General features: G+C 40.7%; 2 protein-coding genes across 9 annotated transcripts in view; one reads left to right on the top strand and one right to left on the bottom strand.

Moving 5' to 3' along the window:
- Window positions 1–589: 589 nt before the first annotated feature.
- On the bottom strand, window positions 590–10,858 carry lsm14aa (LSM14A mRNA processing body assembly factor a). Of its 7 annotated transcripts, none has more exons than XM_067590758.1 (11): window positions 10,525–10,858; window positions 7,076–7,239; window positions 6,836–6,995; window positions 5,921–6,040; window positions 4,226–4,567; window positions 3,919–3,999; window positions 3,181–3,363; window positions 2,245–2,419; window positions 2,031–2,069; window positions 1,432–1,672; window positions 590–671 (listed from the first exon to the last, which is right to left on the bottom strand). In XM_067590758.1, exons 1-11 carry the CDS (start codon window positions 10,643–10,645, stop codon window positions 651–653), a joined length of 1,647 nt encoding a protein of 548 aa, XP_067446859.1. In that variant the 5' UTR covers window positions 10,646–10,858; the 3' UTR covers window positions 590–650. The 7 variants fall into 7 exon arrangements, with proteins under 7 accessions (XP_067446859.1, XP_067446858.1, XP_067446861.1 ...); XM_067590757.1 differs by having other exon boundaries at window positions 590–674; window positions 10,525–10,856; XM_067590760.1 differs by lacking the exon at window positions 3,919–3,999 and having other exon boundaries at window positions 590–674; window positions 3,181–3,360; window positions 10,525–10,854.
- Window positions 10,859–14,419: 3,561 nt separating this feature from the next.
- Window positions 14,420–18,163, top strand: part of LOC137183593 (transcription initiation factor TFIID subunit 4-like) — a 33,011-nt gene continuing 29,267 nt past the window's right edge. Inside the window, exons 1-2 of one of the 2 annotated variants that reach the window (XM_067590756.1) lie at window positions 14,420–15,830; window positions 17,957–18,123. In XM_067590756.1, coding sequence (XP_067446857.1) covers window positions 14,507–15,830; window positions 17,957–18,123 — 1,491 coding nt within the window. In that variant the 5' untranslated portion in view covers window positions 14,420–14,506. The remainder of the gene's footprint in view (window positions 15,831–17,956; window positions 18,124–18,163) is intronic. The other variant, XM_067590755.1, reaches the window with a different exon arrangement.

The raw sequence follows: 18,163 nt of genomic DNA, 5'->3' as shown, positions 1-18,163 counted from the left end.
ATCACGAGCACTGCCACTGAAGAAGGCGGGAGAGATGCGAGTGTGAGCGGGCTGACTACATGACGGGATGAAGTGTGTGATAGTAGAAAAATACATGTTAGAAAGGTGTGACTGAGACCCTGTGGGCTATTTTGGTGCTGAAGTTACATTACAGGACATAACAACCCCCACCCACCACACCCACACCCTCCCACCCCACTCCCCCCCCCCACCCCTCCCAAATAAAGCTATGTCAGTGAGCATCACAGTCAAGAACTTATGTGGACGACCCTCGACAGCTAACAAAATATTATCAAATACAGGTTTAGGAAAGGGGGCGGGAAGATAATTCATTGAAAAACAAAAAAAAATACTAACATCCCTCTGAAATATGACATTTTATACATAATTATTTCAGAAATTATTTTGTAAAGATCGACTTTTTTTTTTTTTTCTCTGACAAACTGCGTTGTTGTTGTTGTTGTTTCCACCGTTGAAAGGTGGAAAGTTAAGTTGCATTCAAGCAGTCTACCCCAGTGCTGGTGACAAATATACAACTAGTACACAATCTTCATTCTTTTAGTCAAGAAGAGTAGCAACCAAAAAACGATTTTCCTTTTTTTTTTTTTTTAAGCGTTGCACCTTTCTGTAGAGCCTTCCTCCCGTTGAGACTACGCTGCCACTTTGTTGTCCTTCTGGAAAAAAAGGGAAGGAAAAAAACAAACAAACAAACAAACAAACATTTAGAATTGAAACGTTCAGATTTAGCAGGTTAAATATGTGTGCATGAGGAAAGACGTTTAAGTTTTATTTGCTCAGTCTGAGTTGCAACTATTTGATGATCAAATAATTTTTTTTTTTTTTAACATTCTCTGACTCCAGATTCTCATATGTGGAGATTTTATACTTTTCTGTTTTATATATAATTATAAACTGATTATCTTTGAGTTTTGGACTGAACAAGACATTTGAAAAAGATGTCACCTTGGGCTGTGGGCTCTTTCTCTGTGCATTTTTCACAATTTTCTGACATTTATAGACTAAACAATTAATAGAGAGAGTAGTCTGCAGATTAATCAATAATGAAAATAATCATTAGTGGCAGCCCTACTGGTCATATTCTCTCTTTCCTGTGTCAAAAACTATTTTTATTCTCAATTAATTTATCAATTATTTTCTTGATTATTCTATAAAATAAATGTAATAAGTGACAAAATAGTGAAAAATGTCCACCATAATTTCCTAATGCCACAAGTTACATCTCTAAATGTCTTGTTTATCTGACCAACAGTCCATAAAAGTTAACTTTACTGTCACATACAACAAAATAAAGCAGTAAATCCTCACAGTTAAGAACTTTAGTTAACAGTTGAGGTAAATAAAGGTCTTGACCACTATTAAAGGAAATACGGTGGCCTGTAATGAAAGAATCTGCATTTAACTGAACTTTACCCTGTATGCTGATAAGTCGGCGAACTCGCGGCCGGCCTGGTTTCCTCTGTATCCTCCCCTGAAGCCGCCGCCTCCTTGTGGCGGGCCGAAGGAACCTCGGCTAGCCGAACGACCCCGTCCTCCGCGGAAGCCCATACCGCCGCGCCCGCGGTAACCTCCGCGGCCTCTGCTCTGACGCAGAGGGATGCCGAATGTCTCGGCATTCATCCGCCTCTCCTCCGCCCAGGTCTGCCTCCGCTCCCTGCAGCAGGAGGGAAAAACACGTCACAGATGAAGTGATGGAGGGAAACGGCAGCTTTACCAATACTCACATTCTGCAGGGAAATCATAATAATCAGTAATCAGTGTTCTCCAGGTTTCTCTAATCCTCTACCCCGATTACAGAAACCAGGTTTCAGGAAACAGACTGAGGAGTGCATGTAAACACACTGTATGATTGATGTCACCTGGCTACAAATCTAATATCCTGCTTGGGGACAATAACTTTTATTTGATTGATAAATGCAACAACTCAGGATTGCAGGATTTAGACAATTAGTCAATATTATCAGTGATGGAGAAGTTTAAACTGGCTTTCACATGACAAGATAAACACTTACCGTGGGAACCCTGAGCTTCCAGACTTGTCATTTGCTTTCCTGGTGAAAAACAAACAAACAAAAAACAGTCATGTCATCATAAAAGAAACATCTTTCATTCATCCTTACAGTGCGAGTCCTGGGAGGTGAAGGAAGTATGTACACAGTGATAGTGATGCTACCGTCATGTGTCACACTGTCCTTCTACCAACTAGTGTCTGACCGCGGCTCGTACCTAGTGTCGTCACAGGAGATGTTGTCGAAGAAGGACTTGGATTTGTCGTAGTAGCAGTTCGGGCCGAGCGGGTCGCACTCTTCCTCAGCGTTGTTCTCGCTGTTCTGAGTCTCGACGCCGGAGTCGCCTTTGTCCTCTCCGTTCACCGCTTTCTCCGGCTTCTCGGTCTTCTCGTCTGAGTAACGAGAACGGACGGTCGCACTTTACACTTAACCTAACTTAAGTATATTTACTAAAGTTTTGAGCTACTTGTATTTTACTTGAGTGGGTAAAATACAAGTTATTGATTAATTTGTCAATTATTCTTTTAATACAAAGTCAGAAAACTGTGAAATAAGCATCACAGCTTCTCAGAGTCAAAGGTGACGTCTTTAAACTTCTTGTTTTGTCCGACCAGCAGTCAAAACCCAAAGATATTCAGTACAAGAAGGAAGGAAACCAGCAAATATTCATGTTTGAGAAGCTTGAAACGGAGACTTTTGGCAAATTTTCTTTTTAAAACGGAAACATTGTACTTTTTACTACACAACATTTACTGGACAACTTTAGTTTAGAGTTTACATATAAAACATTAAGGGCTTCTATGTGATGAAGCACTGTTATATATGTTTAAACACCCAACATTATAGAAAATATATAAAACCATCTCTACCCCAAACAAACAGTAAAATGCTGTTTACACATGAATGCATCTATAATAATAATTATATAATAGTTAGTTTTTATGTATTATGAGTACTTTACTTTAGATAGTACATTTTGCTGATGATACTTATTGTACATAAGGACTGTTACTAGGACTTAAATGTAATTTAAAATCCTGAAATGTAAAATTGAAAAAAGCTTAAATGCAAAAACTTAAAATGAAACATTATTTCATTCCTGACTAGTAACAGAGTATCTTCACAGCGTTCACGGCTGAATGCTTTCTGCTACCTTTCAACTTCAGCTTGCTCTGAAACTCTCTGTCGATCTCCTCCTTGTTGAACTGAGCGTTGGCGCTCTCGAAGTCAAAGTCTTTCTCAAACTTCATGGGTCCGTCTCGGCGTACGTTGAAGCGTCCTCGGCCGCGGTGTCCGCCGCCTCGCCCGCGTCGGTTAGCCGGTGCGCCGGCAGCTGCTGAACAACAAGAGTAAAAACATTAGTTGCTATTTTAATTTAAAAAAAAAAAAAAAAAAAGTTTGAAGGGGGTAGTACAGAACAGAAACACCAGTAAACAAATCACATGGCAACACATCAATGCACACATCCACTTTCAAAATGAGTTAGCCAAGAGCCAAGAGCCATAAAAACAGCAGCTTGGCTTCAGATGTTAGCTGTATACCGGTGTCACAGAAATAAAATTCACATCCAACATGGAGAAAAAATGCAGTAAAAAAATCATTCAGTTACTAATCAAATAGCACCACCACAGCACAGAGAGCATTATCACCGAGGAGACAAGTCTCATCGTCTCGAGTCCATTGACATGAACAGCATGTCAATCTGCACACATGTTCACTAGCAAAGAAAAACATGTCAAAGAGGGATGATCGGAGGGGGTCGAGAGGTTGTAGAGGTATGAGTGTATGGGCTCCACTGTCCGACAGGAAAGGCATGCAGAGTCTTAATGAGCATGGAGCTAGGCTGTTGAGGATGGTTTCGGAGCAGAGAGGGGGGGGGGGGAGGTTTAACCTGTGGAACGTTTACTGGTATCCCTGCCTTCACCTCGCGCCTGCTCGCTCTCTGGTTTGGGGACTTTCTGGACGTCTGTGCCTGGAATAGCAGAGTCTTTTAGTCTTCCATAACAAAGGCAACAGTCATGAGAGAGAGCAGCCCTGGTGGCACTAGTGTCCTACCTTCAGACAAAGGCACAACGCTTTCAAATGTGGGACCTCTGGAACAAAACGTTAACAAATCACACAAAGAGGGAAAAGACTCTTCACTGAAAGACAGCAGCACAGAACATAGCAGTGTGCTGTTCTCTGGCCTGAGGTCTCACCTGAGTGGCTAAAGATAGAGTGGGTAAGCCCTGCAGTGGAAGCCCTATCTACAGCACTGATGTGAGAGGCTGAGATGGTTCGGGGTGCAGGCCAGCCCTGGCTGCTGCCGCGGCCTCCCCTGACAGTCTCACCCCTCCTTGTGTCCACGCCATCCTGCTGCTGGGCCTTCTGGCTGCTCGGGCCGGCGGCGGAGGGGGCCGTGCGAGCGTGGGCGGGGCTCCTGCGTCCCAAGCCGGGGGCCGGGGCCGTGGTGGCGGCGGTGGGGGCCGACGGGGCAGATTGGATCACCTGCTCCAGGGAGGGGCTCTTCCGCAGAGGGTCCAGGCTGGGGCTGCTGCGGCCTGGAGGAGAAACAGGACGGAGATCGGGGTTAGTGGATCACGCCGCTCACTATGACTCAAATACATCAACCTCATCATTTCTTAGTGTTGATTGAACCACCAACCGCACCCAGACAGTCAGTCATGTTGTTTAAAGGGAACCAGCTGGGCTCACTTCCTCAACACAAACTAAAACAAGCAGCAGCTGAACCTCAACACGTCTTCTCAACACCATGGAGACGTTTGCTTACAGTGAAACATCTGAAGAAAATCTCTTCTTCTTCACCTTCTTTTCTATTGTCAAACAACAAAATGTCATCCCACATGTAGGGCTGCACTAACCATTTTTTTGATTATCAATTGATCAGTCATTTGATTTATAAAATGTCAGAAAATGGTGAAAAATATTCATCAGTGTTTCCCAAAGCCCAAGATGACGTCCTCAAATGTCTTGTTTTGTTCTGACCAACAGTCCACAACCCAAAGATACTCAGTTTACTGTCATAGAAGACTAAAGAAACACGAAAATGTTACTTTATATTATATTATAATTCACATTTAATTAATATTTCTTCTTAAAAATGACTGGCAGCCCTCCAGGGTACGGGGTGAGCGTGATACGGGAACTTGAGGCCTTGAAATAATATGCAAATGTTTGAAAATCCAATAAAAACATTTGAATAAAAGTACAAATCAATTAACTGTTGCAGCTCCAGACTGACCACAGTGAAGTCAGAGAAGAACAGAACAGGACACAGACTCTCACTGTGCAGCTCATGTCATCATTTTGTAAAATCTGTTTTCCTCGTAAACATTTATAAACTCTCCAGAATGTTTTGGAAATGATCAGTTTTTGGGGGAAGAAAATGTTATTTTAGTCTGGACGGCAGCTGAAACAAACACAAACAAAGATGTGTTTTCTGAAAGTAGTTTCAAATCTTACGAAGGCTTTAAGCCGACCAGCACAAGACTGATTCAACAGGACATGCAGGTTATGATGTGGAGCGTGCGGTTACGTTTAGGCATGAGGAAACAATTCTTCTGTCAAATTGACAACCGTGCAAGATTTGGTACTGGAGGCATTCTTACATCTGTGTTGTCAACAACTTAGAATCACAATTAGACAGAAAGATTTAAACATATGAGCAAAGAAAGACCAAACATGTAAACGTCTAAACACTGCAAATGTCAGTGAGCAACATCTAGATTGATCTGGCTTATAAGTCAAATAGTTTTGTAAAAGAGCAACTTTTTATTAGTGCAGAGTTTTCAACTGTGTGTGAGTGTAATTTAGTCATTTAGAACCACTCGGTGTGGTGAGTAGACACACAGATCTGCCACTGCCTTTTCAACCTGCTTCCTTCAGGTTTTTACCTTCGGTTACAAGAGTACCCAGAGAGCTCAAGTCAGAGTGGCAAGCAGAGCCGACAGCGCTTCTCTGAGACTGGGCTGCGGCTGTGCTTGTGTCGCTCACAAAGGACGGCACTGATCGTCCTGTATGGGGAGGAACAGCAGGAATAAAGAGTACCTTTAAATGCTGTGTGCTGCTATGCATCACTGTGTACCTCCCGATGCACTCTACTGTCATGTGATGTAGCGTGTTTGATAGCCAGGGCTGTGCTGATATCATGACATCACCAGACAGACACCACAAACACCCAACATAAGCAGGTTTTAAGAATGTGTTTTATGTGTAAAAGTGACTAAATAAAGTTTACTAAACAGCAGACAGAATGCAGAGTAAATACAGTCCATTTAGAGTGTGCAGTTGATTGATTTCCCCACAATGCAATGCACGAACACAATAAAAGGAGCTGCTCACTGCTAAAAAATAATTTAATCAATAGTGGTTGGTGGTTAGAAAGCTCCAGAAAGACCTTGGAAAACTTTAATACGATATGCGATAAATGTGAAGCGGCTGTTGCTTAAACTATTAAATCCACCTGCTCTTCAGTGAAGGTTATACTCAGTATTATGTATCTGACGCAAAATGTAAAATAAACATTCAGTAATCAGCACAACCCGAGTAACAACGACACATGTAGAGGGAGGAAGTGAAGGCCAGGAGTGATTAAGTCACTTCGATGCCATGAATCAAAATCTCCTCAGTTTTTGTGGCATGATCTTCGTGGTGCGAGAGTCACGGAGAGACCCCGAACCCTTGGATGTCATGCACAACTTCTCCCCGTAGTTTGTCTTTTATAGTTAGACACACGACAGGCTAAAGAACAGCGTTGTATCACCAAAAAAATATTCTCCACCATCATGATCGAACATGTCTGTGCTTACCGACGCCAACTGGTCCAAACTGGGGGGACACCAGGGGGCTGGTGCTGAACTGGTTGTAGGCAGGAACTGGAGCACGGTTGAAGAGGCCATAGGAGCCGGCGGACTGGAACGGGGTCGGGGCCGCGGCAGCAGAAGACGAGGAGCTAGAGCTCATGGACGACTGAGGAGGAGATCAAAAGGTGGTTAATGTTACAGCTTCACATTTAAATACTAAAAACCGAGGTCGAGGTGAAACCTCACCTGGACAATGGCGGGGTCCTGAGGGAGAGAGCATGTCGGTTTGGGTGGCTCACACACAGTCAGGTCCTTGATGTCGCTGCCTCTGAAGATGATGTACTCGAAGGTGTCATCTCGAGGCGGGATGGGCCTGTCGGTGGGGCGGTCCTCCGTACCAAAGGAACGTACTGACAAGGAGGATACAGATTGAAGTTAGCATCACAGGTCAAACGTCAACTAACTCAGGGATGGAACGTGAAATTAGTACAGTAACTATATCACTTAAAGCTGGAGTGTGAGACTTTTGTCTCCCCCTTCTGGCAGTGAGAGTAAAGGGGGCGCTTGGATGTGATTGCGAGCAGCACACTCATGTGCACCCCGAATGACAGGCACACTGAGAGGGCCGGTAAAGCGGGTATGTTTAGACAGCCCACTAGGATTTGTCCCAATATGCCTGCTGTCCAGTACACCACTGGCTGTGACCTACTGTTGTGGCTGGAAAACACATAGATTGTTTTGAGCGTCACACAAGCCCCACAAAATGACTCGTTTAACTATCAGAATTTGATCCATTTGGTCTGATAACATTTGGAAAGTCTAGAAGAGCTGCACGATTAACAGCCACACGGCCAGCCACATAAAACATATCAGCAAAGATGGTCGGTTAATTTTTTACATCTTCCACTGTGAATGTTTTCTGGTTTTCTCAGTCTTCAGTGATAGTAAACTAAATATATTTGCTGCTGGTTGGACAAAACATGAGATCAGTAGACGTTACCTTGGACGGTAGATTAGAAGAATTATGAAATGAAATGTTAAAACCAAAAAACATTCAAGTTTATCATCTTGAGACAAATAAATGCAGCAAATCATCACTATTGAGACACTGGAAAATGTTTGGCTATTTTGTTTCAAAATTACTTTAACAATAATTTATTAGATTAACAGTTTCAGATTAATTTGCTGTCGATAAACTAAACGATTTATCGACTAATTGTTTCAGTTCTACTGTAAATGAGGTTGGGTGATGTCGACAAAATCAAATATCAAATACTTAATACCTCAATATCGATATTGCAACAGTATTGTAGGGATGACTATTGGTGCTTTTACAAAATGTTTATACAATGAGATTTTTTGATAAATAGTCATCAGTAACATGGATATAATGACTAAAGGCAAATAATAGAAGAGCTAGAACAGTCTGGTAAGTTCAGAGAATGACATCACTTCACTGTAATGCAGCCTTTGAAACCAGGAAAAGACAAGACTTATGCCATATCACAATATTACAATATCCAACATCTAAGACAATATCTAGTCTCATATCACAATATTGATATATTAGATATATTGCACAGCCCTAATTGAAAATATTGAGTTGAATCCATATGGTGTTTTCTACTCCACTACATTTATTTGACAACTTTAGTTACTTTTCAGATGAAGATTTGACACAATGGATAATATAACAAGCTTTTAAAATACAACACATTGTTAAAGATGAAACCAGTGGTTTCCAACCTTTTTGGCTTTTGACGTCTTACAAAAAGCAGTGTGTAGTCGGGTCACATTTCACATGTCTATGAGTTGTGAACAGCTCCACCAAATAGTGATTATTCCCTCTAAACTTCTCACATGCTTTCATTTCAATAAATGTTCAAATGATCCAAATATTTCAGCAAAAATCAAAGATTAGAGGAAAAGTCAACAAACTGAAAACAGATTTGTGTATCAGAACTTTTTTCTTCTTTCCTCTCCCATTAAATTTCTCACGACCCCTCAGATTTATCTGCTGACCCTTTGGAGGGGGCCCACGCTAGTTCAATCCAGTGGTTGGGAACCATTGGACTAAACTAGCTAACTGTATATAAAGTAGTGTAAACTAGCTCCACCTCCAGCAGCTACAACAGTAACATGCTGCTCTAACACTGATGCTTCACTATTAATAATCTAATGATGTCATATATAATAATATATCAGTCAGAGGGACCAAACCACTACTTTTACTGCAATACTTTAACTACATCAAGCTGATAATACTTTTACTTAAGTAGGATCTTTAATGCAGGACTTTTACTTGTAATATAATATTTTTACATCGCTACATCGGTACTTTTGCTCAAGTAAAGGCTCTGAATACTTCTTCCACCACTGCTGTACTTCACTGTCAAACGTGTTTGCACCAGTTCATTAGTCTACATTGCTTCTAGAATATGGATAACATTAATGAGATGTTTCAGTGAATAGCTTGGCGTCATAATGCGTGTAGAACAGGTGAGATGAGTGCGCACTCTATGACGTCAGGTGTTCTGGCTGCCGCTTCGTCAGTGAATGGAAGTGATTGCACAGACAGCAGCAACACCTGTAACACCTGTCGGTCAGTCAGCGTTACATAAACATTATCTCAGCTAGCGTTAGCATTACAGCGGGGCTGTTACAGGCAATGCCTGAATGAAGCTGACTCATGTTGGAAACTCAGGTTAATACTTACAATTCATACATGACTTTCAGATTATTAACACGTCGCCTAATTGTTTCGTGTCTGCAATGAAACTCCTCGTCCGACTAAAGTAACGTGGCTGTTAGCTTCCTAGATGAACGCATTTTATAAACTCAAAAATTTATCACTGTCAGCCTCAAAAATCAAATATGGGTCAGACTTCAATTGAAATGTTTAAAAAAAAAAAAAAAAAAAGGTTTTTAGGGACTTAAAAGCGTGCAGAAGATCGTACTGAGACAGACATTCCATGTGTCATATCTCACGTCAAACAGCCTGAAACAAAACAAAAGATAAGTATATGAAGGGCAGCCATGTGATTTAGTTTATGCAGATAATTATTTAGGGTTCTTACGTCGCTGAAGGCGATTAAACTCCTCGTCTGACCAAAGTAACATTGCAATTAGCATCCTAGAATTTATAAACTCAAAACATTATTGTTGTCAGCCTCAGAATCCAATATAGGTCAGGCTTTAATTGAAATAGAAAATATGTGTTTTAGGGATTAAAAAGTGTACAGAACAGCAGCAGGAGATAGAAACTTAACTCTGACATACATGCCATGTGTAATATCTCACATAAAATAGCCTAAAACAAAACAAAAACAAAAGAAAAAAATAAAGTGTAAGAAGGGTAGCCATGTGATTTGGCTTCTACAGATAATTAATCAGGTTTGTTGTGTCGAAGAATACGATTAAACTCTTCGTCTGACCAAAGTTACGTTGCAATTAGCATCCTAGCTTTCTGCTTGATAATGGTAGCGACGTTAGCCTGTTAGCTCACGCTAGCAAACTGACGCTAAAGGTTACTAATTTTTCATGTTGCGTTTTTGGATTAGCTAAACCTACACGCAGCGGATTATTCACACAAAGAATCCATTTTCAAACGTGTTGTTTTCAAACTATAGGTTACCACTCGCCGCTTAGGAATAGCATTAGCCTAGACTAGCTTAGCATTAGACTAGCTGTGTTACCTTTAGCGAGTGCGACAGTGGAGTTCTCGGTATCGATGGTGTACAGGATCCCTTCGTAGCGGATCTCGGCCTTCGAGATGAGGCTGATTTTGCTCCCGAGGTAGGGCGTCCCGCCGCTCATGGTGTCTCCCACAGCTCGGCAGACCAAACAGGGAACAGGATGGACGGCCCCTCTGAGCCGTGTGGTTTAACAGTTACAGTTTCTACACCAAAAACAAAGAAAAAAAATCCTCCGGGCGGTTTGTGCGCTTCTTCTTCTTCTTCGCCGCTACAACATGGCTACCTCACCCTCCTCCATCGCACCAACGGCTCTCGGTGAACGCGGGGGCTAACGGGAAATCATAATCTCGCGCGTTTACGCTCCGCCGTGGAAACTAGATCCGTGCAGGATAGAAGAGCTATCAAACATCATTACACACAGCGGTGGAGAGTAACTAAGAACATTTATGACATTTCCTCAACTACTGTACTCTAGTGCAATTTTGACGTTCCACCGGACTAATCTAGCTAACTGTATATAAAGTAGGTTAGTAGTTCCAAAAAGGTTGGAAACCACTGGTTTCATCTTTAACGATGTGTTGTATTTTAAAAGCTTGTTATATTATCCATTGTGTCAAATCTTCATCTGAAAAGTAACTAAAGCTGTTAAATAAATGTAGTGGATAAGAAAGTACAATATTTCCCTCTGAAATTTAGTTGAGAGGGAATATAAAGTAGCATCAAATGGAAATACAAATAAAGTACAAGTACCTCAAAACTGTACTTAACTTTTAAAGGTAGATTTTAATACTATACCTAGTATTCTTAAATATTTATATAGAGTATAAGTATTTATATTAGAGTTGCAACAATTAGTCGATTAATTGATTAGATGATAGACAGAAAAGTAACCGGCAACAATTTTGATAACTGAAGAATCGTTTTCAGCATTTTTTTTAGGCAAAAATGGCAAATCTTTGTATATAGTAAACTGAAAATCTTAGGATTTTGGATTGTTGACCAGACAAAACAGGACATATACTTACTTGTTCATGTTAAAAAAAAACATTTTATCCACTTTTATCTTTTATCCAACTTTTATCTTTTATCCAAGCGGCAACCTCCAGGGCTGAAAACTGAAGCCAAAGAAGAAGTGCCAAAAACTGCAGTTCCTCAAATGGCCACTTGAGGCTCCAAATGCGAGTCAATCCCCATAGACCTCCATGTTAAAATGCCCAACTTTACAGCAGAAATAAACATGTTTACAGCCTGGTACAAAAAATGGTTTTGGTCTCTATAACAAATTTTTTCTTTTCATAACTGTAGAGGGGTGAATTTTTTTATAACTAGCCTGTTTAAATTTTATTAAGCTGTAAGGTTATACATAATAAGAACATGGCTGCTTTGAGTGACAGGTTGTTAGCCACTAGGTGGCTTGTTTCAGGATCCAGGCTTCATTCAGCCTGCCTCAGCTCCACCTCTTTGCCCATTTTGGATTAGCCGGGAGTTAGGCACTGCCAAGATGGCGACGGCCAAAGCCGCGCACTTTAAGCTTCAAAACCACTCTTCAGAAACCAATGAGTGACATCATGGTGGCTACGTCCATATTTTTTTGCAGACTATGTTTTTATCAGATTTTATGAACTCAAAAAAATATTATTGTTTCAAGCCTCAAAAATCCAGTATGGGTCTGGATCTAACTGAAATATTAATTGTACCGAGATATTCATGGAACGTGTAATATGACACATATAACAGCCTAAAACCGAACACAACAAAAAAAACATTAAAGTATAGGAACTGCAGGCATGAGATTTAGTATCTGCAGACAATTTTTTAGGTTTATTGTGTCAAAGAACCATTATCTTATCATTAAAACTTCATTAACTTATTACCTTGAGATAACAAATGGTGCTGTTTTTAGATTTTAAAGCCTGTTATTGTGTGATAACACTTTAATCATACAATTATCAGCTATAAATGTTATAATACCATTACATTTTAAACATGGTTTCCTTACTAATTAAAGTTTATACAAAAGATGATTATCCAAGTTGAAGTTACAGATGACAGCAAAAGTGAATGAAGTATGTTGGCCTGAATAATACAAAGTGACTGTAGGAAAACAAAATTATAATCAAGATGACAGGTCTAAAACATATATATTGATAACCATGGCATCTTTTGGCTTCCATACTTCTATACAAATACAAATAGGATGGTTTTAAATTAATGCTAGAAATTATGCTGAATATTCACATCACTTTACTGAAATTTAGCTTTTACTGATATAGAGTAATACTTTCTTCACAGACAGTATGTAAAATAAGAATATTGGAGATACAGTAAATTCACTTTACACATGTAGATAACATGAACAAAAAAGAGACCTTTATAGTCCTTAATGCCACGATTTAATAAAGTTTATAAAGTTTAAAAAGCTGGAACTATCAAATGTTTGGAATTTATTGCGGTTGTTTTTTAAAAAATTGCTCATCTTTTTTTGTCAATTGACTAATCAATTAATTGACTAATCTTCCTATGTATTATTTTATTTTTACTGCATGTAAAAGGCTTCTTGCACAATCCCTTTACCAAATGTTTTTATTATTATTTTTTATTATTATTATTATGATGTCATAATTGAATTCGCTGGCACTGTCTCTCCTCTTTTTGTTCTTCATATTTGTTTACATAGTCCTGTTTTTTACTGTCTTTTGAATTTGACTGTTTTCAATAAAATTGAGGGAAAAAAAACAACAATCAATATCAATATTTCACTTGTCACTTTTAAACTGTGATTGACTATGAACTCAGTTTAAAGTGAGTTTTACAAACACACCTGTATGTGGTGCCACATCACCCATATAAAATCTATTTATTATTATTTTTATTTAAAAAAAACCCAAAAAACTTTATCGAAACAAGTATACAACCAGTTTCCAGCACCTTGTGTAAACAACTTGTGTCTATAAACATGCTGGGTAACAAAAGGTTGTAATAAAAGAAAAAGAAATAGTTAAATAAATAACTTTTTAAAGTTTACAGGAGTTATACATTTTAAAAGCTTTTTTGTTCATACAATCAGAAATACTAGAAATGTATTGCTTGATATGGACAGTCAGCTCTGAAAAGTTTGACTTTTTGCTGAAGAATTTTTACTTGTGAATATAAAATTTGGTCAAAATATTAAGCACCTTTCCCTTATGCCACCTGCTGCTGGTCTTTGACAGGTTGGAAATTGGGCCTTAAGAAAATTGGGGATGCTGCTTTCTTTAACTAACTACAAAATTATGGAATTTTCTGCTGAGACATATCAGAGAGGCTAACCGAGTAGCTATTTTAAAAAAAAAAACAGCTAAAAACACAATAGTACAACCTGGCATTTTTACCCCTCCTCTGTTTTTAATGACCTTTTATTGTTTTACTTACATATCCTGGTTGTATCTTCTATTTCTTTTTTCCTCTTTGTTTTATTTGTTTGTTTTTGTTTTTTTCTTCTTATCTGTTTTTGTTGATCTTTGTTTTTACATTTGTTCCTGGTGCTCTGACTCTGTCATTTGCCATGTAAAGCACTTTGAGGTGCAATCCTTGTATGAAATGTGCTACACAAATCAGAATCAGAATCTGTGTGTTGTTTTGTTTGTTGTTTTGTTTTGGCGTTTACCTTTTTTAGAGTAAGGTAATAATAATAATAATGAAATAATAAAATTAACAAAGTAGAACTAAAATTAAATGAAAAAAATAAAATTTAAAGTCTATTTACAGAATGGGATAATAATATTTTTGAAATGGGATATAAAACTTGAAATTAAATATTGACTGTACAAAGGACTTCCGTACGGACCAGGAAATGGTGCAAAAATTGTTATTATTATTATTATTATTATTATTATTATTATATTCAGTGAATCCAAGCACTACATTTTTTCTTAAGTAATGTAAAGTGAGAGTAGATATGATCGGCAATAAATCTTGACATTTTACTCCACAGTTGTTTTGTATGTGGGTAAAACCAAATAATCTGAGCTCCTCACAAAAGGATGAAATCTGTGTTTTCTATTTCTATGCTCGAAAACAACACGGATCCTCCGCGCATGCGTACATTCTAAAATACGATTTGCACAACGGTCCAACATCAAAGATGGCGGGAGCCTCCGACCTACTGGAGGACATGCTCTTCAATGAGGTGGATGAAAAGGCAGTTAGCGACTTAGTTGGCTCTCTGGAATCACAACTCGGCGATCGAAAGGCTCCCGCTGCTTCATATTCCGACGTGAAACGGGAGGGAGCTCCGGGCGCCGTCAGTCAATTCTCAGGGAAAGTGCGCGATCAAGTGGGGTCTCTGGAGCCGCAACAAGGGCATCCGAGAGCGGGGTTAAACCCGGAGCCCGGCGCTAATGAGCCGCTCTCCGGTAGAGCCCTCACCTCCTCTACCTCCTCTGCCACCGCCGGGGCCGTAATAACCACCGGAGCGAGTCTACAAACAGTTGGAGCGTCTCCTCCCACTATCTCCCCGGTACCGGGACCCGTAACTTTGAGCACTCAGCCCGCCGCTGCTAGCTTCCACCGGGCTGCGGTCCCGGGTCCGAGTACCAACGTCGTCCCCGCGGCGGAGGCTGTCAGCACCGCTTCTCCCGGATTACAAAGTTTAAACGGCAACACTGGAGCTGTGAAGTTGGTGAACTCGCCCGCTGTCACTCCTCCAGCCGGGGCCAACACTGTAATAAGTGCTGTCAGTACCGGTGGCTCCACTATTATCGCCTCCATGGCTTCACAACCTAATTTTCCTGTACCTCAGTCCTCAGTGGCGTCTCCCGCTGCAGCTGTGCAGAGGCACCCCAGTCCGACGCCCAGCGTCGCCCACAACGGGGTCGACCCTAAGGGTGGCCAGCTGGTGACCCAGTGTGCACCTTCCCCATCAGCCTCCACGTCTCAGGTCATGAACCACAGCAACCCTCTGATGCACACCAAGATGTTGGTGCCCAGTCAGCCTGTCTCTGGAAACTCTGTCATCCTGGCCAGCACCCCTCCGTCTGCTGCAACCCAGTCCCCCATCAGCCAGACTCAGACCGGGACCAGTCCAGGCCAGGCTACTGTCACCCTTGCTGCTGCTGGGGTGAAGCCTGCGGTCAACGGAGTGGGCCAGCCTGCAGTAGCTGTCGTGAGGCCGCTCGGTGCTCCGGTGGTGGCCACCTCCATCCAGCAACAGAGAGCAGGGCTGGTGGCCACCTCCACCAGAGCGGCTGCTCCTCAGCCTCCACTGGCAGTCCGGCCTCAGCAGCAGACCACCATCCAACTGCCCCCGGGGTTCACCATGCCTCCTGGTGAGCTGACACAAGGATGCTGCACTCTCACCTCACCCGAAGACTCACCTGTGGTGGGGTGATGTCACCTCTCATGACACTGCATGCACACTGAGGTCACGCTCAGTTTGTTCCTCTCATCTTTTAACATTACATTTGAGTCACAGAGCTAAACATCTGACTTACCTACAAATAAATACCTAGAAGGTGCTTCAACAAAAGTTCCTGCTGTTCTGAATGAATCCTCAAAAACTCCTCAAACCATCTGGACAAAAAAATATTTTATCTTCTGCATCAAAGATCAGACTTTTAACACATTTTCTAAGTTGCGATTGTTTGTTTTCCTAATCTAGGCAGCTGGAGATGACACATTGTTGCTCGTTTTGTAAAACAAAAGCAAAATATTAAGGCGTGTTTTGTTAGAAAATATAAAATATTGGAATGAAACATCAATATAACTGAAAGTGAAACTTTAGATTTTGTTTCACATTGTATAAACTGAGCATGGACATGTTATATCCAGCCGCCATCTTTGTTTGGATCAGGAAACGGAGTTGAGACACGAGTGGACACTATATTTTAATTCAGATAGTTAGAGGAGAGTTTCCAGAGTCAACAGGAAGTGTTTTTAAACAATCTTCAGGGTTTTTCAAACATCACAGATACTCATTTTTAAGATCAGATGCTTTGCTCTGAGACTGAGGTGTAATGTAAAACATTATGAGACGAACACGCAGGGAGCTAACATCTCTGTAGTTCATGTTTTATCATACAAGATACAGTCCAGGATCCTCAAAGACTCCTCTAAACATCTGGATGAAACTGATGTACGATAACTGATTTTTCACCTGTTTTCCAAGCTGTGACTCTGTTCTTTATCCAGGTAGCCGGCAGGCCGCCATCTTTGTTTTGATTCAGAAGCAGAGGCACAACTTGGGGAACTAGTTCAAAATGTTTTTTTAATTGTTCAGCAAACAGAATATTTTTTCATCCAGATGTTCAGAAGAGTCTTTGAGGATTCTGTAAACACCTTCAGAACAGCAGGAAGTTTTGTTAAAAGACCGTCTGGGTTTTTCAAACGTCGCTGGTAAATTATCTCTTATAGAAACTGAACAGAGTTCTCATTATTGATTTATCTGTTGATTATTTTCTCGATTAATTGACTAGTTTGGTTTATAAAATGTCAGAAAATGGTGAAACATGCTGATCACTGTGTCTCAAAGCCCAAGATGGCGTCCTGACATGTCTTGTTTTGACCTGATCAACAGTTCACAACTCAAAGATACTCAGTTTACTGTCGTAGAGACTAAAGAAACCAGAAAATATTCACATTTGAGAAGCTGGAACCAGAGAATGGCTCCAAACAATTAACTGATTATCAAAATAGTTGTCGATTCATTTAACAGTTGACGACTAATCGACTAACCGTTGCAGCTCTAAACCTGAATATATATATTGATACATAAGAGCTGCGACGATTAGCAGATTAATCGTTCAGTTGATCAACAGAAAATGAATCGACAAATATTTTGATAATCAAGTAATTGTTTGAAGTCGTTCTTAAGCAAAAATGTCAAATATTTCATGGTTCCAGATTCTCAAATGTAAGAATTTGTTGCTTTTCTCGGGTCTTCCTTCACAGTCCTGTAAATTGACATTCTTTGGGGGGTTTTGGTTTGTTTGTTGGACAAAACAAAACATTTCAAGATGTGACATCGGACATTAGGAAATTGTGATGGACTTTTTTCATGTTTTGATATTTTACAGACCAAACAATTAGTCAGCAGATTAATTGATAATGAAATAATCATTAGTTTCAGTTGCTAAATACATGAGAGCAGGACATTAAGTCGTTTTTACCGCAACAAGTTATTGGTAAATTTATGAGCCACTTTCACAGACGACAAGTTTTTAGGAGCTCTTTGTTTCAGCGCTGGTGTGACTGAGTGTTAGTCCGAGTAAGATGTTGTGATAATGAACAGACGAGCACGTGAATATTTACTGTTGCCGTCTAACACTGTAATAAAGAAGCACTTACACGCTCATTAGGATCTCTTCATCATGACTGTCCACTCGGCAGGTCGCCCGTCGTCGTTTCAGTAAAGAGACGACGCGTTTCAGACCGATGATGTTTCTGTCTCCTTCAGGTATGGTTCTGGTCCGGACGGAGACGGGCCAGCTGGTGATGGTCCCTCAGCAGGTCCTGGCCCAGGCGCAGGTCAAGACGCAGCAGGGCCAAACGGTGACCAACATCACCCAGAGACCCGGGACACCGACGGCGGGGGCCACCATCCGGGTCACCACCGCCAACCCGGTAGGTTTAATACCGACAACGCTTCAGGGACTGTAGATGT

Source organism: Thunnus thynnus, chromosome 5, assembly GCF_963924715.1.
Source record: "Thunnus thynnus chromosome 5, fThuThy2.1, whole genome shotgun sequence".
In the NCBI taxonomy this organism is placed as follows: domain Eukaryota; kingdom Metazoa; phylum Chordata; class Actinopteri; order Scombriformes; family Scombridae; genus Thunnus; species Thunnus thynnus.
The sequence above is the reverse complement of the archived record's forward strand: the minus strand, read 5'-3'. Positions and strand labels throughout refer to the sequence as shown.